At 45.1% G+C, this 16,153-nt stretch overlaps 4 protein-coding genes across 8 annotated transcripts in view; 2 read left to right on the top strand and 2 right to left on the bottom strand.

Moving 5' to 3' along the window:
- The first annotated feature begins 331 nt into the window (after window positions 1-331).
- LOC120899993 (integumentary mucin C.1-like) lies at window positions 332-1,147 on the top strand. The gene has a single exon (XM_040306436.1). It carries the CDS (start codon window positions 365-367, stop codon window positions 1,088-1,090), a length of 726 nt encoding a protein of 241 aa, XP_040162370.1. The 5' UTR covers window positions 332-364; the 3' UTR covers window positions 1,091-1,147.
- On the bottom strand, window positions 1,118-4,591 carry LOC120899992 (BSD domain-containing protein 1-like). The gene is made up of 5 exons (XM_040306435.1): window positions 3,971-4,591; window positions 3,701-3,857; window positions 3,034-3,512; window positions 2,818-2,972; window positions 1,118-2,753 (listed from the first exon to the last, which is right to left on the bottom strand). Exons 1-5 carry the CDS (start codon window positions 3,982-3,984, stop codon window positions 2,137-2,139), a joined length of 1,422 nt encoding a protein of 473 aa, XP_040162369.1. The 5' UTR covers window positions 3,985-4,591; the 3' UTR covers window positions 1,118-2,136.
- A 190-nt stretch (window positions 4,592-4,781) lies between these two features.
- On the top strand, window positions 4,782-6,820 carry LOC120899991 (m7GpppN-mRNA hydrolase). The gene is made up of 2 exons (XM_040306434.1): window positions 4,782-5,282; window positions 5,354-6,820. Exons 1-2 carry the CDS (start codon window positions 4,992-4,994, stop codon window positions 6,656-6,658), a joined length of 1,596 nt encoding a protein of 531 aa, XP_040162368.1. The 5' UTR covers window positions 4,782-4,991; the 3' UTR covers window positions 6,659-6,820.
- A 6,649-nt stretch (window positions 6,821-13,469) lies between these two features.
- The window catches only part of LOC120900073 (potassium voltage-gated channel subfamily KQT member 1-like), a 153,200-nt gene continuing 150,516 nt past the window's right edge, over window positions 13,470-16,153 (bottom strand). For all 5 annotated transcript variants that reach the window (XM_040306625.1, XM_040306626.1, XM_040306622.1 and 2 more), the window contains 2 exons: window positions 15,825-15,966; window positions 13,470-15,731 (listed from right to left, as the gene is read on the bottom strand). In XM_040306625.1, coding sequence (XP_040162559.1) covers window positions 15,137-15,731; window positions 15,825-15,966 — 737 coding nt within the window. In that variant the 3' untranslated portion in view covers window positions 13,470-15,136. The remainder of the gene's footprint in view (window positions 15,732-15,824; window positions 15,967-16,153) is intronic.

Below are 16,153 nucleotides of genomic sequence, written 5' to 3'. Positions count from 1 at the left end.
AGCTGGGCCTTAAATATTCTTCTTTAAATATTGTCCTCACAGTGGATGATTTGTTTGTCTCAATGCGAGACACAAAGCAACAACAAACACATCCCAATTCAATAAAATATGATCCGAGGTTGTCTGCGCAGCGCCCATTGAAGGTGACATGCCAACGGACGAGTGAATTCTGCCCACCAGACTTCCGTTGATCCATGTCCGTGCGCGGAACCGGTTTGACCGGTCACCGGTGTGTTTATTTGCCTCAGTTCTGTTGAAATATTGAAGAGTTTAACGAGAGCCTCTAATTAGTAAACAGTGGCGTTTCTTCACACTTCTTATATAAAGCCCGACGCGTCCGTCGGATCCACTGGTCAGTCCGTGCATGTGCGTGCGCCGTGATAGCAGCATCACCATGAATCGTGTCATTTTGGTGTCATTTTTGTGCGTCTGTGTGCTCGGGTACATATCCTCCGTCGATGGAGTTCCGGCACGTGGGAAGCAACCGGCCAATAGGTCGTCGGAAGAATCGGGCGAAATGGAACAATCGAACAGCCGGGAGCGTGCAATGGAGCGAAAGGGCCCGGGAAAGCGACAGAAGGGACAATCGTCGAAGGAGAGTGGCGAGATGAAAATGAAGCGTCCCCGACCGCCTCCACGTCGAAGGAATAAGAATAGGAACAAAAATCGATCAACGACCACCACCACAACGACTTCCACGACAACGGTTTCACCAGCGACGAACCCTTCGAGCCCTGCTTCAGTTTCCCAGTCCACCACGACGACGCCAGCCGCAACTAGAGCAGCCACATCCACTACTCCGGTATCAACTACTTCAGCTACGAGTACATCCACTACTCCGTCATCTACGACTTCAGCTACGAGTACATCCACAACTCCGTCATCTACGACTTCAGCTACGAGTACATCAACAAGCTCGTCTTCTACAACGCTTTCAAGCACTACCCAAGGACCATCAACGACCCCTACGACTACTACGTCCAGCACAACCACAACGGCGAGTTCGACCACTTCTACCACATCCAGCTCTTCTTCCACCACAGACCGGGGCCGACCGTCGCCACCGACCCGTCCTGGTCATGCCGATTAAGCAGTCATCAAGCAACAGTCGCACCGATTGGTAATAAAATACGGTTCACTTTATTAATCATTTGCTTCGTGTGACTTGAACGATCGAAGAATTGCGCGGTATCGTCGTCGTTGTTCTGGCGTTGTTACTCATCTCCTCCCAAAAACATAGTCACGATCACGTTTTCACCAGATGGCCAGAAGGGTTAGAAGTAGCAGGGTTATTAGAGCTAAACCTAAAACGCACATACACACACATTTAACTTTTTACTAGAGAGTTATGTAGATAGATAGATGGAAACGGCCGCTTGGTCCGTTTTGTCCGGAACCGACCTTCCCCTACGTATCATTACTACTTATCCCTCTGGAAGGAAACTCAAATAGCAACTGAGCGAAATGCGCTACCTCTCTGCAGTTGGAACAGTTTTGCTTTTTTAAAAAGGAGATACATAAAGTACACATATTTGTCTAGTAATAGTAGTAATAGTATATAAAAATAAACAATTCATTCGCTCTAGTAAATCTGCAATCCCCCATCATGAGGGAAGGGAAAGTTTGGACACTATCATACCCTCTGGAACGTGTCCCTTCTCCTGTGTGCTTTCCCTTATACGCACACATGCGACGTACACCGATCGCTTAACTAATAGTCTAACAATATAAACTAGTAAAATAAATCAAACGATTATCAGAAACGTTGCACGCTTCCACTTTTCGCGCCTATCCAAAACGTACATCCCAACCGTTAGGACACTACCGACACGTGCAAGTTCTGCCTTAATTTTGCACAAAACCCTTATATTCACCCACGTGTGGGGCACCTACGACGTAGCCGCGAATCACACGAAATCCACTCAATTCCGGGACCAGCCGCCCCACCGCGTATTGTGTTGGACGCGATTCATTTCAATCGAGAAGAGGAGAAGGAGAAGCAGAGGTCCAGTTCATCGCAGTTTGAGGTCGAAAAGCCGGGGGAGGAGGATGAAAAACAAAATCCTAGGGAGTGTAACGAAACGATGACCAATCGGCGCACTCGGACAGCTCGCGGCGCAGATCGATCGGTTCGCCTCATTCCAGCTCGAACTCCTTCTCCCAGCTTTCGTCCGAGTTGGAGGACGACGCTTCCGCGTCCTTCGTGAAGTGGTTCTTGTCCATCTTGAGCTGATCCTTCTTGCCCTTGCCGCCACCGGTCGCCGTTTGCTGTTGCTGCTGTTGTGCGCCCTTCTTGCCCGCGTTTGTCTGCTGTTGCTGTTGCTGCTGCTGTTTGTTATTTACACTCTTTCCGGTGGCACTTGCCGCCTTACCCTGCTGCTGAGACTTGTTTGGCTGCTGTTTTTGGTTATTCGTTGTCTTGTCTCTCTTTCCACCGGCTGCTGCTGCTGCTGCGGCCGACGTCGTCGTCGTCGCCTTCCCCTTGGTGTCGGGCTGCGAAGGGGCTTTCTGCGTTTTCTGCGGCGTACCCTCGATGTCGGACTGTATCAGCAGCGATTCGTCCACCAGGTCCAGCTTGCCCACGCTGGTTGTGAGTGACTTTTCGCGCTCCCGTATCTCCTGCTCGTACTCCTCGAGCAGCCGCGCCTGCTCCTCCTCGGACAGCTCGATGTTGGTGGCGTCAAACTCGGGCACCTCGGCCCACGCGAGATCGTCGGCGATCGGGTAGGACGGTGTTTCCTCCGGTTCGGTTGCTGATAGAAAAGAACAGTTAGGTTTTTCATGTTTTTGTTCCACAGCATCCGATTGGGAACTTACCTTCCTCGATCGTCGTTCGTCTTGGCTGGTCCGTTTGCACGATCGTTTTGTTCGGTGCGCACGTTTCCGTAGAGTTTACGGCCGCCTTTGCCTTCCGTTCGGCCAGCTCTGCGTTGGCAATCGCATCCTCCAGTAGCGCTTTCTTGAAGAGATAGCTACAAATAAAGGAAGGCTCTTAGTTTTTTTTGCTCATTTTCTTTCCCTGGTCTCACTTACCGTTTCCAGAAGTTCATGTGAGCAATCTTGGCAGGCACCAGGGCGACATACTTCTCGTTCAGTATCGTGCTGCTGGCCAGATGCTTCGCCAGCCGCGGCTCTGTAAACTGCTCCTGCTCGACCACCTCCATCCAGCGCTTGTACTTCTCCCGTAGCTCGTCCGCCGGCTCCTCCAGGTAGGTGTCGTCGTTGGCCTGCAGCTCGGCCAGATGCTTGTAGAACCCGGTCAGCGTGAGCGTGCCGTCCGCCGTTATCAGTACCGCTTCCGTCTCCTCGTCCTCCTCGAGCGATGGGACGAGCGCTTCCGTCACCTGGCCGAGGAAGCTGCTGAAGCTTTTCTTCATCGCACCGACGGCCGAGTCCGGTTCGCCGAGATGCAGTGAACGGCCCAGCGCTTCGGTAGCGCTCGATGCTTCCGTCTTAACAACCGTCGTTAGCTCTGTCAAGTCATTTTTAACCGCCTCCAGCACTGATGCAGACTGGTGACCGTGTTTTTGTGTGAGATAAAACGAAAAGGGGGGGTTGAATCGCAATTAGATTTCGAAGGGTGATTGCACTCACACACACTCAGACAATTTGGAGTGTTGTGATTCAACGCAAACAAAGGCTAAACAGCTGTTCAATAGCGGAACGCATGGCACGCACTGCGCCATTCCCTTGGACTTACCTTTGTACGGGCCGTGTCAATCCACGAGCCCCACCAGCTGGACGAGCTGGCCGAGGCGGTGCTTCCGGTAGGACTTAACGGTACCTCCGCGCTCACCTTCTCCTTGGTAGGGGTAGTCGGTACATCCGATGGGCCGACGACCGTCTCATCGCTTGGACTGTGGGAAAGCAAAACAAAAACGTGGACATTAATTTGCAAAACGTAGAAACAGAAGAAAAAAACATTAAAGTAAACAGTGAAGCAAGTTTCCCCTTGCACAGGCCAACTAACCTTTTATCTGCCATATCGACACACACACACACAGTCAGAGGTCTGTGTTTGTGTTGTTATTTATAATAGGAGTGTGGGCGATGGGGTGGAGAAAGGCGGCACTGCAGGGGTTGCTGCCAGTGGAGCAAAAGCAACAGGGAATGTGGCACACTTTTGTGGACAGGCCCTTCCCCTTCCTTGGCTGCTGTAACGGGGATACAGAGGCTAGACAGTCCGGCAGAACCAAAAATCGATGGGCGGCCTGTAGATGAGGGGTGGAATTGATTTTTTACACACACACACAAGGTTGCAAGCACTTTTTTCCTCTTCTTGTTGCTGGTTGGATGGCCTGCACAGCGCAATGTGCGTCGTGTTATGATTTGGAACAAGTTCCCTCTTCCTTGCTTCAGCACAGATGTGTGTCGTGTCTGGTGGTGATGGTGCCGTTGCTGCTACCGCCAACGATTCGCTTGGGCATTTTGCGTGCTATGGCCGTGTGTTATCGTGCGACACCCGGATTCCGCTTTCGGTCACCCGTGTGCCCGTGGGTTTCACAATTTTGTAAATAAAAACGCACGTAGAGGCCAAGTGGAAAAGACGGAGCCCGTTTTTACGCACAACAAAGCAACTGACAAGTGCAACGAGGGCGGCCCGGTTGATCAACCGCATTGACAGCGCAGAGAAATATTGCTTTCTTTCTTTCAAGCTTATCACATGCTGGTGCCTTCGGAAGCGCGAAAAAATGTGATGAACAACTCTTAATAATTAAGTGTACATCTTCTTGGCTTTTATTTTCTCAAAGTAAAACAAACAAATCGAAAAAACAACGTCTACAATACGACGGTGACATTCTCCAATTGGAAACGAACGCACCAGCGCGGCCTCTACTGTAGCAGCTGTCACTTTGGGTTGGCACTGCAATGTAAACAAGTCACCATTTCACAAACAAAACGAAACGCGCAGGAAACATTTACTAGCTGTTTGCTAGTAGAATAAACTCGTTTCTTTTAGTATTATCACTTTGTCCCCCCGCACACCACCGATGGCAATAAAAAGCCCGGTGAGTGTGGCCCAAACCGCGGCTGCGGTGGCGTCGACGGCGGCAGTGGCCTCGGGCCAGAAGGGCAAGCAGAACGGTTCGCTCAACATTTCGTGCGACATTCTGGACGATCTCGCCAGCCGGTTCATCATCAATGTGCCGGTGGAGGAGCGGGAAAATTTGATCCGCATCTGCTTCCAGATGGAGCTGGCCCACTGGTTCTATTTGGATTTCTATTGCGCCGAGAACAAGCACAAGTGTGGCATCAAACAGTTCGCGCAGCAAATGTTTAAGGTGAGGAACAGTGCAGTCATTTCCAAAGGCCGCTTTTCAGACCCAGCTAATGCGTCTTCCTTTCCCCTCAGCATGTGCCGTTCCTGCAGCCGCACTGGCCAAACGTGGATACGGTGCTGGAGGACTGGAAGCAGTACAAGCTGACCGTACCGACGTACGGTGCGATACTGCTGTCCGAGGACCTGAAGCACGTGCTGCTGGTGCAATCGTTCTGGGCGAAATCGTCGTGGGGCTTCCCCAAGGGCAAGATCAACGAAAACGAGGAACCGGTCAACTGTGCGATACGCGAGGTGTACGAGGAGACGGGCTACGACATCCGCAAGCTGATCCGGCCGACCGAGTACATCGAGGTGATCGTAAACTATCAGTTCACCCGGCTCTACCTGGTGCCGGGCGTACCGCTGGCCACAGTGTTTGTACCGAAAACGCGCAACGAAATCAAGTGCTGCGAATGGTTCCCGGTGGACGTGCTGCCCGTCACCAAGCACGACAGCATCGTGAAGGACAACCACAATCTGACCGGCAACTCGTTCTTTATGATATTGCCGTTCGTGAAGCGGCTGAAACGGTGGCTCGAATCGTTCCCGTCCGGCGGGAAGGCGGCCAAGGGAGCGGCCGGCAAGGGCATACTGGCGCAGGCAAGCAACTCACCCGTGTTTGGACGCGAATCGACCGGCAAGCAGAAAATCTACTTCGAAAACAATATCGTTGGCAGTGGAAACAAACAGCAACAGCAGCAACAAGGACAGAAACAACGGCAGAGGCACAAATCAATGGGAGAGCTGGAACAGCAACCGCAACAGCCGATACAAATACTGCAACGTGGGAAAGCGAATGCTGCTGCAGGTACGCCGAACGTTGCCAACCGTTCGCAACAGAAGCAACAACAGCAGCAACAGCAACAACAGCAGCCACGCGAAGATGTCTACCAATCAAATCAGCGGGCTGCCAGTGTAGTCAGCGAGAGCTACCGGGACTTTTCGCTCGGTGTCGCCGATGAGTCGTCCGCGATGAAGAAGAAGTTCAACCAAACGCTACCCACCTCTGCCCAACCTTTGTCAGCAAATGTGGGCCGAGGTGGACAGAATGTTGCTGCTGGTGGTGGTGAGCGGCTGGTCAAGAGTCAGACGAAGAGAAAACTGTTCGCCAACGAGACCGCACCGGCCAAAGTGGAGACAGAGAATCGAAAGGAGCAGCAGCAGCAGCAGCAGGGGAAGGAGGCGAAGAAAAAGGCAGCGGAAACGGATGACGAATCGTTTCTCGAGAATCTGCTCCAGGAGGCGCGCTACGACCGTTTCCGGAATGGCGTGTATCAGTGGACCCATTTCCAGCTTGAACATTCAACATTTTTATTTCAACCGATATTACCTTCCTAGTTGGGAGGAGATGAGGATCAGGGAATGCCGTGAACCGAGCGGGAAATTTCACTGCATCGAACGAACATGCTTCCTACAGGGAGCACACGAAGGCGCAAGAACAAAAGCAGAAGAATAAATGAATAATCGTGACTGAAATTAAATATTAAATTGCATTAAATAGCACCGCAGCAGCATATTTGTATGATCGCAGTGCAAAAGGACCGAATGTATCCGAATTGAACGTTGGAATTGTGGCGCAGGACGCGGACTGGCAGGTTAGTAGAATACTTAAGTTATTCAGATATCCTAGCGGTGACCTGTTAGCTCGTTTGAATGCGTTTCAGGCTCCTTGGTTTAATAAATTCAACGGGTTTTCGCGATCAGTTCCGAGGATCGATGTGATATCAGCATTGTTTCCAGGATCGATATCGATTCGCGATAAGTTTCATTAGCAGCATCACTTAAGGATCTATTCCCGGTTCGGAATGGATTCGGAATCAATTCCAGGACCTATTTCAGAATCGGATCAGTTCCAGGACCGATATGTGTTTGAGATCAGTTCAAGGATCAGTATTTGTTCGGGATTAGCTATAAGACCGTTATGAGCTGAGGATCTGCTCCAGGCTGATGATCGATTTCAGGACCGATATGGGTTCGGGGACAGTTCCAGGACCAATAGGGAATCAAAACCTATTCCAGGATCAGATGAGAATCAAACGATAAATATGGAGTCGGGATGTGTTCCAACACCTGCTTAGGTTCTAATGGGTTATGGGTTATGATTCAAAGTCAAAGTGATCTAAACACTAACATCAAACACTCACAACCGTGGATTGACAGTACACAGTAGTATGTGTTACCTTTTTGTTTTTTTTTTTTCTTTGAGATTTTATTGGTTTCGCTTTATTTAAGGAGGATATAGTTAAAAACGTTTTTTTGCTTGCTTGTTTGTTTGTTTGTTTGTTTGCAGTAGCCTACATTATAATATTATTTTCGCTTTTTGCTTGTGTTCGTGTTTGTAGGTGTAGTTTTTGTTGCATTCACTTTTACTTTTACTCATAAGCGATTAGGCGCGAATTTAATACTATCGCTTTACTTTTACTCATTTTTCGTGTATGTGTTGTCTGTGTATGTACGTTTTCTGCAGTTAGCAATTAGAAACCCGTATGTGTGCGTGTGAGAGGAGTGTGTGTCTATGTGAATGTATATTTGTAATTCGATCCTTTTCCAGCCAGACACTATTACTTTGCTATAATCTTAAAGTTTAAAAACTCTTTCCGTTCGGTTGTTTTTTTGTTTTGTTCTGTTATGTAGCTGCTTTACTAATATCAGTAATATTTTTATTATTAATTTACTCTTTTATGTACAGATCGGCAATACGAAACACTATACCCCCAACACTGCCAAGAGCAGAGGTTTAGAAATAATCGTCTATTTCGCAAAGAAAACGAACACGCGAATGCAATTAATAGATAGATTTGTCCTAGTGGTTTGCATTTACTTGTTTCTACGAGTGTCATTCGTTTGTTTTTTTAGTGTTTCGATACACTTTAGTGTGCAATGCGAGTCCAAGAATGGATGGACAAAGGCTTTTAAAGTTGCCGGAGCTGTCTTTTGTCCTTTATATTACTTTTGGTACTCCAGTATTAGTACACAGCGACTGTGTGTGTGCTTGTGTGTGTGTGTCGTGGGTAGTTATATACGCCTTATCGAAACGTTTCTATAGTGTTCTTATATGCTATGGCTCTGTTGTTGCTATCAGTAAAGCTTTAGTATAGCCTTCAACGAGTGATGATTGTACGCATCAGAGAGACAGAAAAAAAAAAACAAGTAAGATGACGAATAAGAGAGAAAGAGCGAAATAGAGAGAGAAAGAGAGAATGAGGGAAAGAGAAAAGGAGAGAAAGGGACTGATTTAGGGTGTTAAGAATAGGTTTTAGTAATCATTTATTGAATTGTTGTTTTGTTTTGTTTGGTTTAGTTTTTTTCTCTTTTTACTGTCCTATACTACTTTAAGAATGATCTAGTTTACTACTTGTGTGTTTTTGTTCTTTTTTATGTTATTCTACTTTTTGTTTATATTATGGAAAAATTACTTGGTTCAATATTATTTTGTTTTCTTTCTCTTTTTCCTATCTCTATATCTCTCGTTTTCCGTGACGTAATCGCTACCCGATATGGTCTCTAGTAGGAACAGAACAAGTGGATAAGAAGTGAAACTGATTTTGATAGCGACTAGGGAAAAGCTTGTAGATTATTTACAAAAAAAGGGCTTCACTTAAGAAAGAGCAAATTAATATTAGTTCACTACAGAGTGCAGGTTCGGCTGCAACTACATCATTGCATTAAATCGAACCACCGTCTTCTTCCCAATATCACTAGAATATTCGTCATCGTCGTCATCGAGCACGCCAAGCACGTGATTAGCTCGATTCGAGTTTTTGCTAAAGCTTTCCCTCTTTTCCCGCGGGTAAAGCCATCGTCCGCTGGCACTCTCCGCTCAACTTCCCCGCAACTTCACGATAGATAGGCCCCTACGGTATAAGTGTCGATTGTTTGTGTGCGTGTGTGTGTTTTGTATTGGTTCTTCTGTACGGAAAGTGTTGAAAGTGTGTGTGTGTGTTTGGTTAAGTGTTTTCATTTGTTGATTTTTCTCTCCCATTTAATTCCTTTTTTGTTTTGTTTCAGATATGTGCAATCCAAGTGTAGCGCAGTTTGTGTTATTTTTACATGCATCGTAAGTAAGAAATTGTTGTGCTTTTTACCGCTGTTCCTTACACATTCTTTCTCCTTTCTTTTTTTTTGTATTGAAATGCTCGCCTTTAAATTATCTTACTATTTTTCTTTGTCTACTTCACTTTATCAAACCGATTCCGTAACGATTGGGTTTGATTTTAACCGTTAGTTCTCTTTCATTTGAGAAGAAAATTAAGCTTTCTACGTTCTCTTTAGTACGTTTAACAAGTTAGTTAAATGCTCCAATGGTTTCAACAATATTAAAATCAGCGATTTCGGGCTTAAAACTACTACTACTACGTTGGTAGTAACTTTGTTTGTGTGTTAGTAATAGGTAACTGATCGACTGCAGTTTGCTTTTGGGGATACAATTGAGATTTGCTTTTCTTTTACTTTTTAATACCATGTACTTATGGGGTCTTTTTTTTTCGTTTGTTTCAATAATCGAACGAACTTGTATAGCTACTGGAGGGGTCACGGTTTGCTGCAGAGAGTGAGGTGTCTTAGGAGAGACTCGATGCTTTGCAACATTTGTAAGGTTCTGTTTTGGTTCTGCATAGAGTGCGTTCGCACACCCGCTTGTAGCCTGATAGAGACAGTAAGAGAAACCATGCGTTAGTTGTTCCGTTTTGTTGTATGTGTAGCTTGTTGTTTGTATTTGTGTTTGAGTTAATCCTATTAACATATTGTATTGTTGAACGGATTCGATCCCTTCGTAGCGTTTCATTCCTGCAAGATATGTTGATTCTCTATTCCTGTGTTGTTACATTGTTGTTTGCTGTGAAGAGGGGTTTGAGTCTGTGTGTCTTTGTGTGTGTGTGTGTTTCTTTGTGATTAGTACACTTCATAAGCGCCTGTAACCTACATACATACAACGAAATGCTGGTGGGGGGGTATTGCATTCCCCACAACAGTCAATAGCACCAGAGTAAGAAGATGGCTACACGATTGGTTAGGAGGTTAGTTAGAAAACGTTTCTGGCTATTAGTTTCTGGCTGGTACTGGAGAGAAAAGATCGTTTTACAACTCTATGGATATAGAATGGTCCTTGTGCTTAAAGCCCTCGGGTAGTGGTGTCAGGTTTGGTTTCGGGTATCTTATATGTGATTGTGTTTGAAGCATTTCCTAGGTTTGGAACTGTGTTTCTTTACAAGTTCTATTTTAAACGGTCTGCAATAAATGGTTCACCCAAAATGACTCGAACACGTGCAGCTTCCACTGTCGCGCCCTCTAGCGGAAATTTTAAAAAAGGCGCAACCGATGAAGATCCTATCACGTGTTGCGAGTTTTGCCTTTAAACAGAGTGTTATTAACATTGAACTGAGAATACGTCACGTTCGAACTTTTTACCGTAACCTTCCTATATGCTTCACGATTGTTTTCTTGCAACGCAATCTTGTTTAATTGGGTTTGTTGATTTTTTTTTCTTATCTTTTTATCGCTCGACTCATCCACTCTTTATCGGTACGGGATTTTTAGTGTTCTTATAGGTAAAGAATTTAGTTAGTTAAAAGCCACACTTTTTGCCCGCATTTCTTTTTCATTCTTTCTTCTACTTCTTCTGTAACTTTTTTTTATTATTTTTCTTACTTCGTTTAATGATTCTGTCGTAGAGGCAAACAGGTTTGGACCCTTCAGCGTCATTTTATCAGCATTTATGCAGGAGAGAATTTTTATCTAAAAGTTGGATGTTTTTGTTGTTGTTGTTTTACATTGTTTAAATGATTATTTTTAACGCCTTTCTTGATTTGCACGGTGTTTTCTCCTTTTTCTTCACTCTTGACCACACTTTTCAAACTTTGATAAATTTACATTTGGTCTCGGTTTAGGTGCAGAACGTAAAATAGAATGAATTTACGATGTGTGCTGTGTAACACGTCTCTTTTTTATGCCAACATTCGTTTGGGAAAGCTTCGTTTTAAAAGTATTTACATCGGTTTGGTTGTTTTTTTTTTTTTGCTTTTTACTCTTATTATTACTCCTCACTTTTAGAGAGACTTTTACTAGAGAACTGTGTGCTATGTTGTTTCAACTATTTATTGCAAACTGATTTCACAAAGGGAAACTAACACTATTTTTGTATTTATTTTGTCTTGCATATACTAGACGAAACGAATCTACGTTCTATTCGTTTCGTTTTGCTTTTCTTTTAATTCGATCAAGAGAGGAGAGAGGCGGGCAGCATGAGGACATGATGGAGAGTGCGTTTTTGTGTCTGTGTAATGGAAATAAAGAAAGAAAGAGCTATATGAAGAGAAAGAAAGTGAAAAAGAGAAGGACAACAGGGCATAGTACTGTTATTATTGCGCCAATATTTTAAGCATCCAGATTGCGAAAACGCACTCTCCAGTCGGGCTGCTGTACAAATGCTGCGCTTACAAGTTACTTTTACTAGTCATATGAATCTGTACGTGTATGTGTTTGGGATAAATTTCAAAGGACTTTAAAGACAATGCTCTGCTCATCCCTTCGTTTTCGTCACAATAATCACAGTAAGAATGGTTTTATCTGTCTGTCCACCACACTCATATCGCACACACACATTCGTTGCGGATCCTGATGTGCGTTTTTATAGCGTTCTGTGCCCAAAACGCCCTGCTGCCGGTGAGTTACAGTGTGTAGAAATGTGCAATTTTTTCCCCTTTTTCTTTCTTGCCCTTACTTACATATTTTTAAACGTAGTTGAGTGTCTAGGTCTGTGTTGCTTTATATGTTATATCACTTTCAGTATTTTTCCTTGCCTGTTACTCTATTTATACTGAGTGCTGATGTTTTCGCTTAAGTTATCTGCACAAGACGTGTTAGTTAGCTTCGCATTGGCCTAATCTTATCTAAGTCTCCCCTCTTTAGGAGAGCAGTGGAGTTGTAATTGATTCTAATAAGGTTTTTTTTGCACTTATCCATTAATTCGAAACTCGCCACCTAACGCACCTGGAAACAATACAAACACGCAAAATGGTAACAGATGGAGCAGTAGACAACGACAACGAGAGAAAGAGAGTTAAACAGAAAGACGCTAAACAGTTCAGGCACAACGAAACAGCATAACGATGATCTATTTGCTAAACCTTATTTACACAAAACCGCTTGGAGACGCAATTCACTAGTAGTTGTGTTTATACATATTGGTATTTTAAAAACCTTTACTGTTGTATTTGTGTATGTGTGTGTCTGTGATTTTACTCTATTCCGTGTATCTAGTCTCACATATAAAAGTACTCTAAAAAAAGAATCCGAAGCGAAATACGCGATTTAAAGATGGAATTAAGTTGGTTTTAATGTTTTGTCCACGTTTTAAAACTATCTTTCCATTTGCTGTACACATTTCTCTCTCTCCTCCTCTTTTTTTTTACTTTTTCCCCCACTTTTTTTGTGATAGTGAATGTGTTTCTTTGCTTCATAATCTCCCCGCACGTGGTGTGGACACACGTGCGGAAGTTTGTGCGCATTGACACGTTGACGAACTTTCACTTCAGTTGCGCTTGCGGCTGTCTGTCGCTGGCACTGTTTCCCCCATTCTCCTTTGTGGCTGTGACTGGTTAAAGGATGTGTTAAAAAGTGATGATTGTAAGCTATGCAGCAAGGGTTAAACACTTAAAATAGTAGCTAGAATGGGTGGACAAGTGTGTGTGTGTGTGTGTGTGTGTGTGTGTGTGTATGTGTGTGTGTGTGTGTGCTCTGAGGAGTGTTTTTGAAAAGGCACGACACAAAACGTGATGTGGAATGCTGCAAATTAAAGATGCAATTACACACTTCGTAGCAGCTGTTGATGGGCAAAGAAAATCACTAAACTCAAGCATTATGCACTGGCTCGTTCGTTCGTTCGTATTGAAATATGGGGTCTCTGATGCGTCTGCTCAAAGATGACCGCAAGAATATGAAAACTTTTTTGCATATTTCTGTAACAGGTACAAAAACAGATTCCACATTCTAATGGACATCCTTGATCGTGTAATGCGACCTTTCGAAGATAAAGTATGAGCAAAAACGATAAGTACAGTTTCAACAAAATATATAAACCATATAGTAAGTTTAAAATGTGAAAAAACTAAAAAGTAAACAGTAGAAAAACAAAAACCACACGATTTCAGTATACAGTGGACGATTGAGGTGTTTATTTTGCGATAAACGTAGAACGCAGAGTACGTAACAGAAACACCACCATAGAATGCTAAAAGCCGCGAAAGTGTGAGGTTTTTGTATGTGTGTGTGTGTCAGTGTGAGTGCTTGCAGATAGAAAGGCTCTTCGCCACCGTGAGGCTCTTCAAACCAACCCCTCAATGTGTTCAAAAAAGTGTTTCGAGGCATTTGAGTTGCGTTAGTTATTGCTTACTATTCTTCATCGTCGTTCGTATAGTTTTGTCGCTCTGTGATGTGGTTTTTTTTTGCTGGTTTGTTTGTTGGTTTACTCTTACTGTAGCAGGGGCGATGTGCGTCGCGTCGTTGCACGCTAACATCACCCCTGCTGCCCTACAACATTTCGATGAACAATTCAATTTTATAGGTTTATAGTGGTCGAGGGCTTTTGCCCCTCTCAATGTTCGTAATGTACCATATCTAAACCGAATCGAAAGGTCTACACACATGCAAAAGTTTAACAAAAGAGATTGCAAACAACGTAAAAGGAAACGTAAAAAAACGTAAACAAGATCATCTAAGAAGATGTTAGGTAAAAGAAAGTGTAACAAGGCTGTGGAGAATGAAACATTACATAAAACTAAACAACACTTACTAATAGAACAATAAACACAGAACCACCGAACATGTTCACCATTCACACGCACACACTCCAGCAACTAGACGGCTGTGTGCTATGTTCCACATACACACGCGTGCAATTTACTCTGTGTGTCTGTTTGTCGCTCTTGGTGTGAGTGTGTGTGTGTGTATTTGTTCTCTTCTCTCTTCACGCCGTTCACTATCACAGTCTCATGTCCTCTTAAAATTACATTTTGGTTGGTAGGGCAATGGCTCTGTCTAGCCTACTTGCTCAGATATAGAAATAGATCTCCTGCCAGAGTTGCTTGCTGTGTTGTGTTGTCTGCTTAGAAAGTTTCCCCCGCTTTAGAGAGACGAGTTTCGTTACCTCTTTTTTCCCACTTTCGTTTTTCGATGTTTCGTCTTTTGTTTCTCGCTGTTTTGCTTTGTTTTCTTGCTTCATTAACCGTTTTCTGGTTTGTTTGCTTTTTTTATTTACTTCCTTTTCTCGCTTCAATTATCTTCTTGTCAAACAGCAAACGTTCCCCTAGGCTGGCTTAGGCTTTTGCGAAATAGGTTTGCAGTTTTGTACAGAGATTTTTCATAAGTTTGCAAAAGTATACAAAAACACTTCCTTTCGACCTGCTCATCTCGTGCCATTGGAAGAAGGTGCGCTGTAGGAGCGGGTTAGAGTTAAATCCAGGAGACACATGCCAACACTGTGAAGCCGTGTTCTCGTTCTACACCCTCTCTTCGTCTGTCTTGTTGTCTTATTTACTTGGAGAGAATTACTTTGAACCTAAAGCGCTACCAGCTGTACACCGTCCAAAAGCGATCAATTGTGCAATAGTTTTCCCGCCTTTTTGTTTTTTTCGCCTTTCACTTCCAATGGTCCATTAATTGCTCGCACCTGCCCGCCCGCCCGTACACCTTGAACACAATGCTTTTCTTCGCCGCTGCCGCCGCATGCTGCTGCTGCTGCTGCTGCTGCTGCTCCTCCTCTCCCTGTTTTGTACATCGAACGTGTGGACGTGCTTAGAGAGAACGAGCTTAGATTAAATATTACACATCGTCCTCGAGACACTTCATCGCGAGCGAAGGTGAGGAAGCCTGGGATGGGGCAGCCGGCAGCTGGAGTGGAGAGATTTGTTGCTGCAGATGTTGCTGCTGCTGCTGCTGCTGCTGCGATTGCTGCTGTGATTGCTGATGCTGCACGATGGCACCGAGCGTCGCGGGCGAATGGAGCGGATGCTGCTGGTGCAGCGGATGATGCGCCTGCTGGTACGGTTGCATCGGCGGTAATATCATCTTCTGCTGCATCGTCATCGAGTTGATGGCGTGCGTTAATTGATCCAGTTTCTTATCCATCACAGACAGTTGCTGCTCGACCCGGTACAGCCGGGCGCCGACCGTCATCGGCTTCACGTTGCCGACCCGGTCGATGCCGGCCAGATAGCTGCCCGGTTTGCCGAGCGTTTGGTCCAGCCGGCGCTGCAGCTCCTTGATGCGCACCATCATGTTCAGATGGCCCTGCGAGTACTGCTCGATCACATCGCGGACGTCGTACGGTTTGCGGGCCTGCTGAAATTTGCGCCGCGCGACAAAGTACTTGATCTTCCGGATCGCCCGTATCGCGTTCCGGTGCGCTTCCGTCAATCTGGCAAACAAGAGAGGAGAGAGTGTTTTTTTGTTTTTTTGTTTTAGAAGAACTCAGTGGACATTATCATTTCCTCCCCCAAGCGCTACTTACTGCGTGACACGGGCCGGTTCCGGTTCGTCGTCCGGTTCCGGTTCGGCTTCCACCTCGTCGCTCGGTGCTTCCGTGACGGAACTGTTTTGGCTAACGAACACGCCCCGGTTCGGATCGTTACGGCGCGTTCGCAGTGGGGTACCTAGAAGGGTGAGCAGAATACAAACAGGAATAATTTCGTTGATTTCCATCGGTTTAATAAGCATTGTAAGGGAAGTGTATTAAGGATAATTGTATGTTAAATGTCATCGATCGACTTATATCACGTTCAGGACAAATATTCAAAATGAAGGATTTTATATCCCATGCTTTGATGAATTCAAAGCCAT

Source organism: Anopheles arabiensis, chromosome 3, assembly GCF_016920715.1.
Source record: "Anopheles arabiensis isolate DONGOLA chromosome 3, AaraD3, whole genome shotgun sequence".
Classification (NCBI taxonomy): domain Eukaryota; kingdom Metazoa; phylum Arthropoda; class Insecta; order Diptera; family Culicidae; genus Anopheles; species Anopheles arabiensis.
The sequence above is the reverse complement of the archived record's forward strand: the minus strand, read 5'-3'. Positions and strand labels throughout refer to the sequence as shown.

Bases quoted from the DNA above. Each gene is read 5' to 3' on its own strand.
- LOC120899993 (XM_040306436.1), top strand. From the start codon at position 365: ATGTGCGTGCGCCGTGATAGCAGCATCACCATGAATCGTGTCATTTTG.
- LOC120899992 (XM_040306435.1), bottom strand. The intron at 3,513-3,700 runs GTAAGTCCAAGG...CACGGTCACCAG, and splicing joins TTGACACGGCCCGTACAAAG to TCTGCATCAGTGCTGGAGGC. The intron at 2,754-2,817 runs GTAAGTTCCCAA...CTTTTCTATCAG, and splicing joins ACGAACGACGATCGAGGAAG to CAACCGAACCGGAGGAAACA.
- LOC120899991 (XM_040306434.1), top strand. From the start codon at position 4,992: ATGGCAATAAAAAGCCCGGTGAGTGTGGCCCAAACCGCGGCTGCGGTG. The intron at 5,283-5,353 runs GTGAGGAACAGT...CTTTCCCCTCAG, and splicing joins TCGCGCAGCAAATGTTTAAG to CATGTGCCGTTCCTGCAGCC.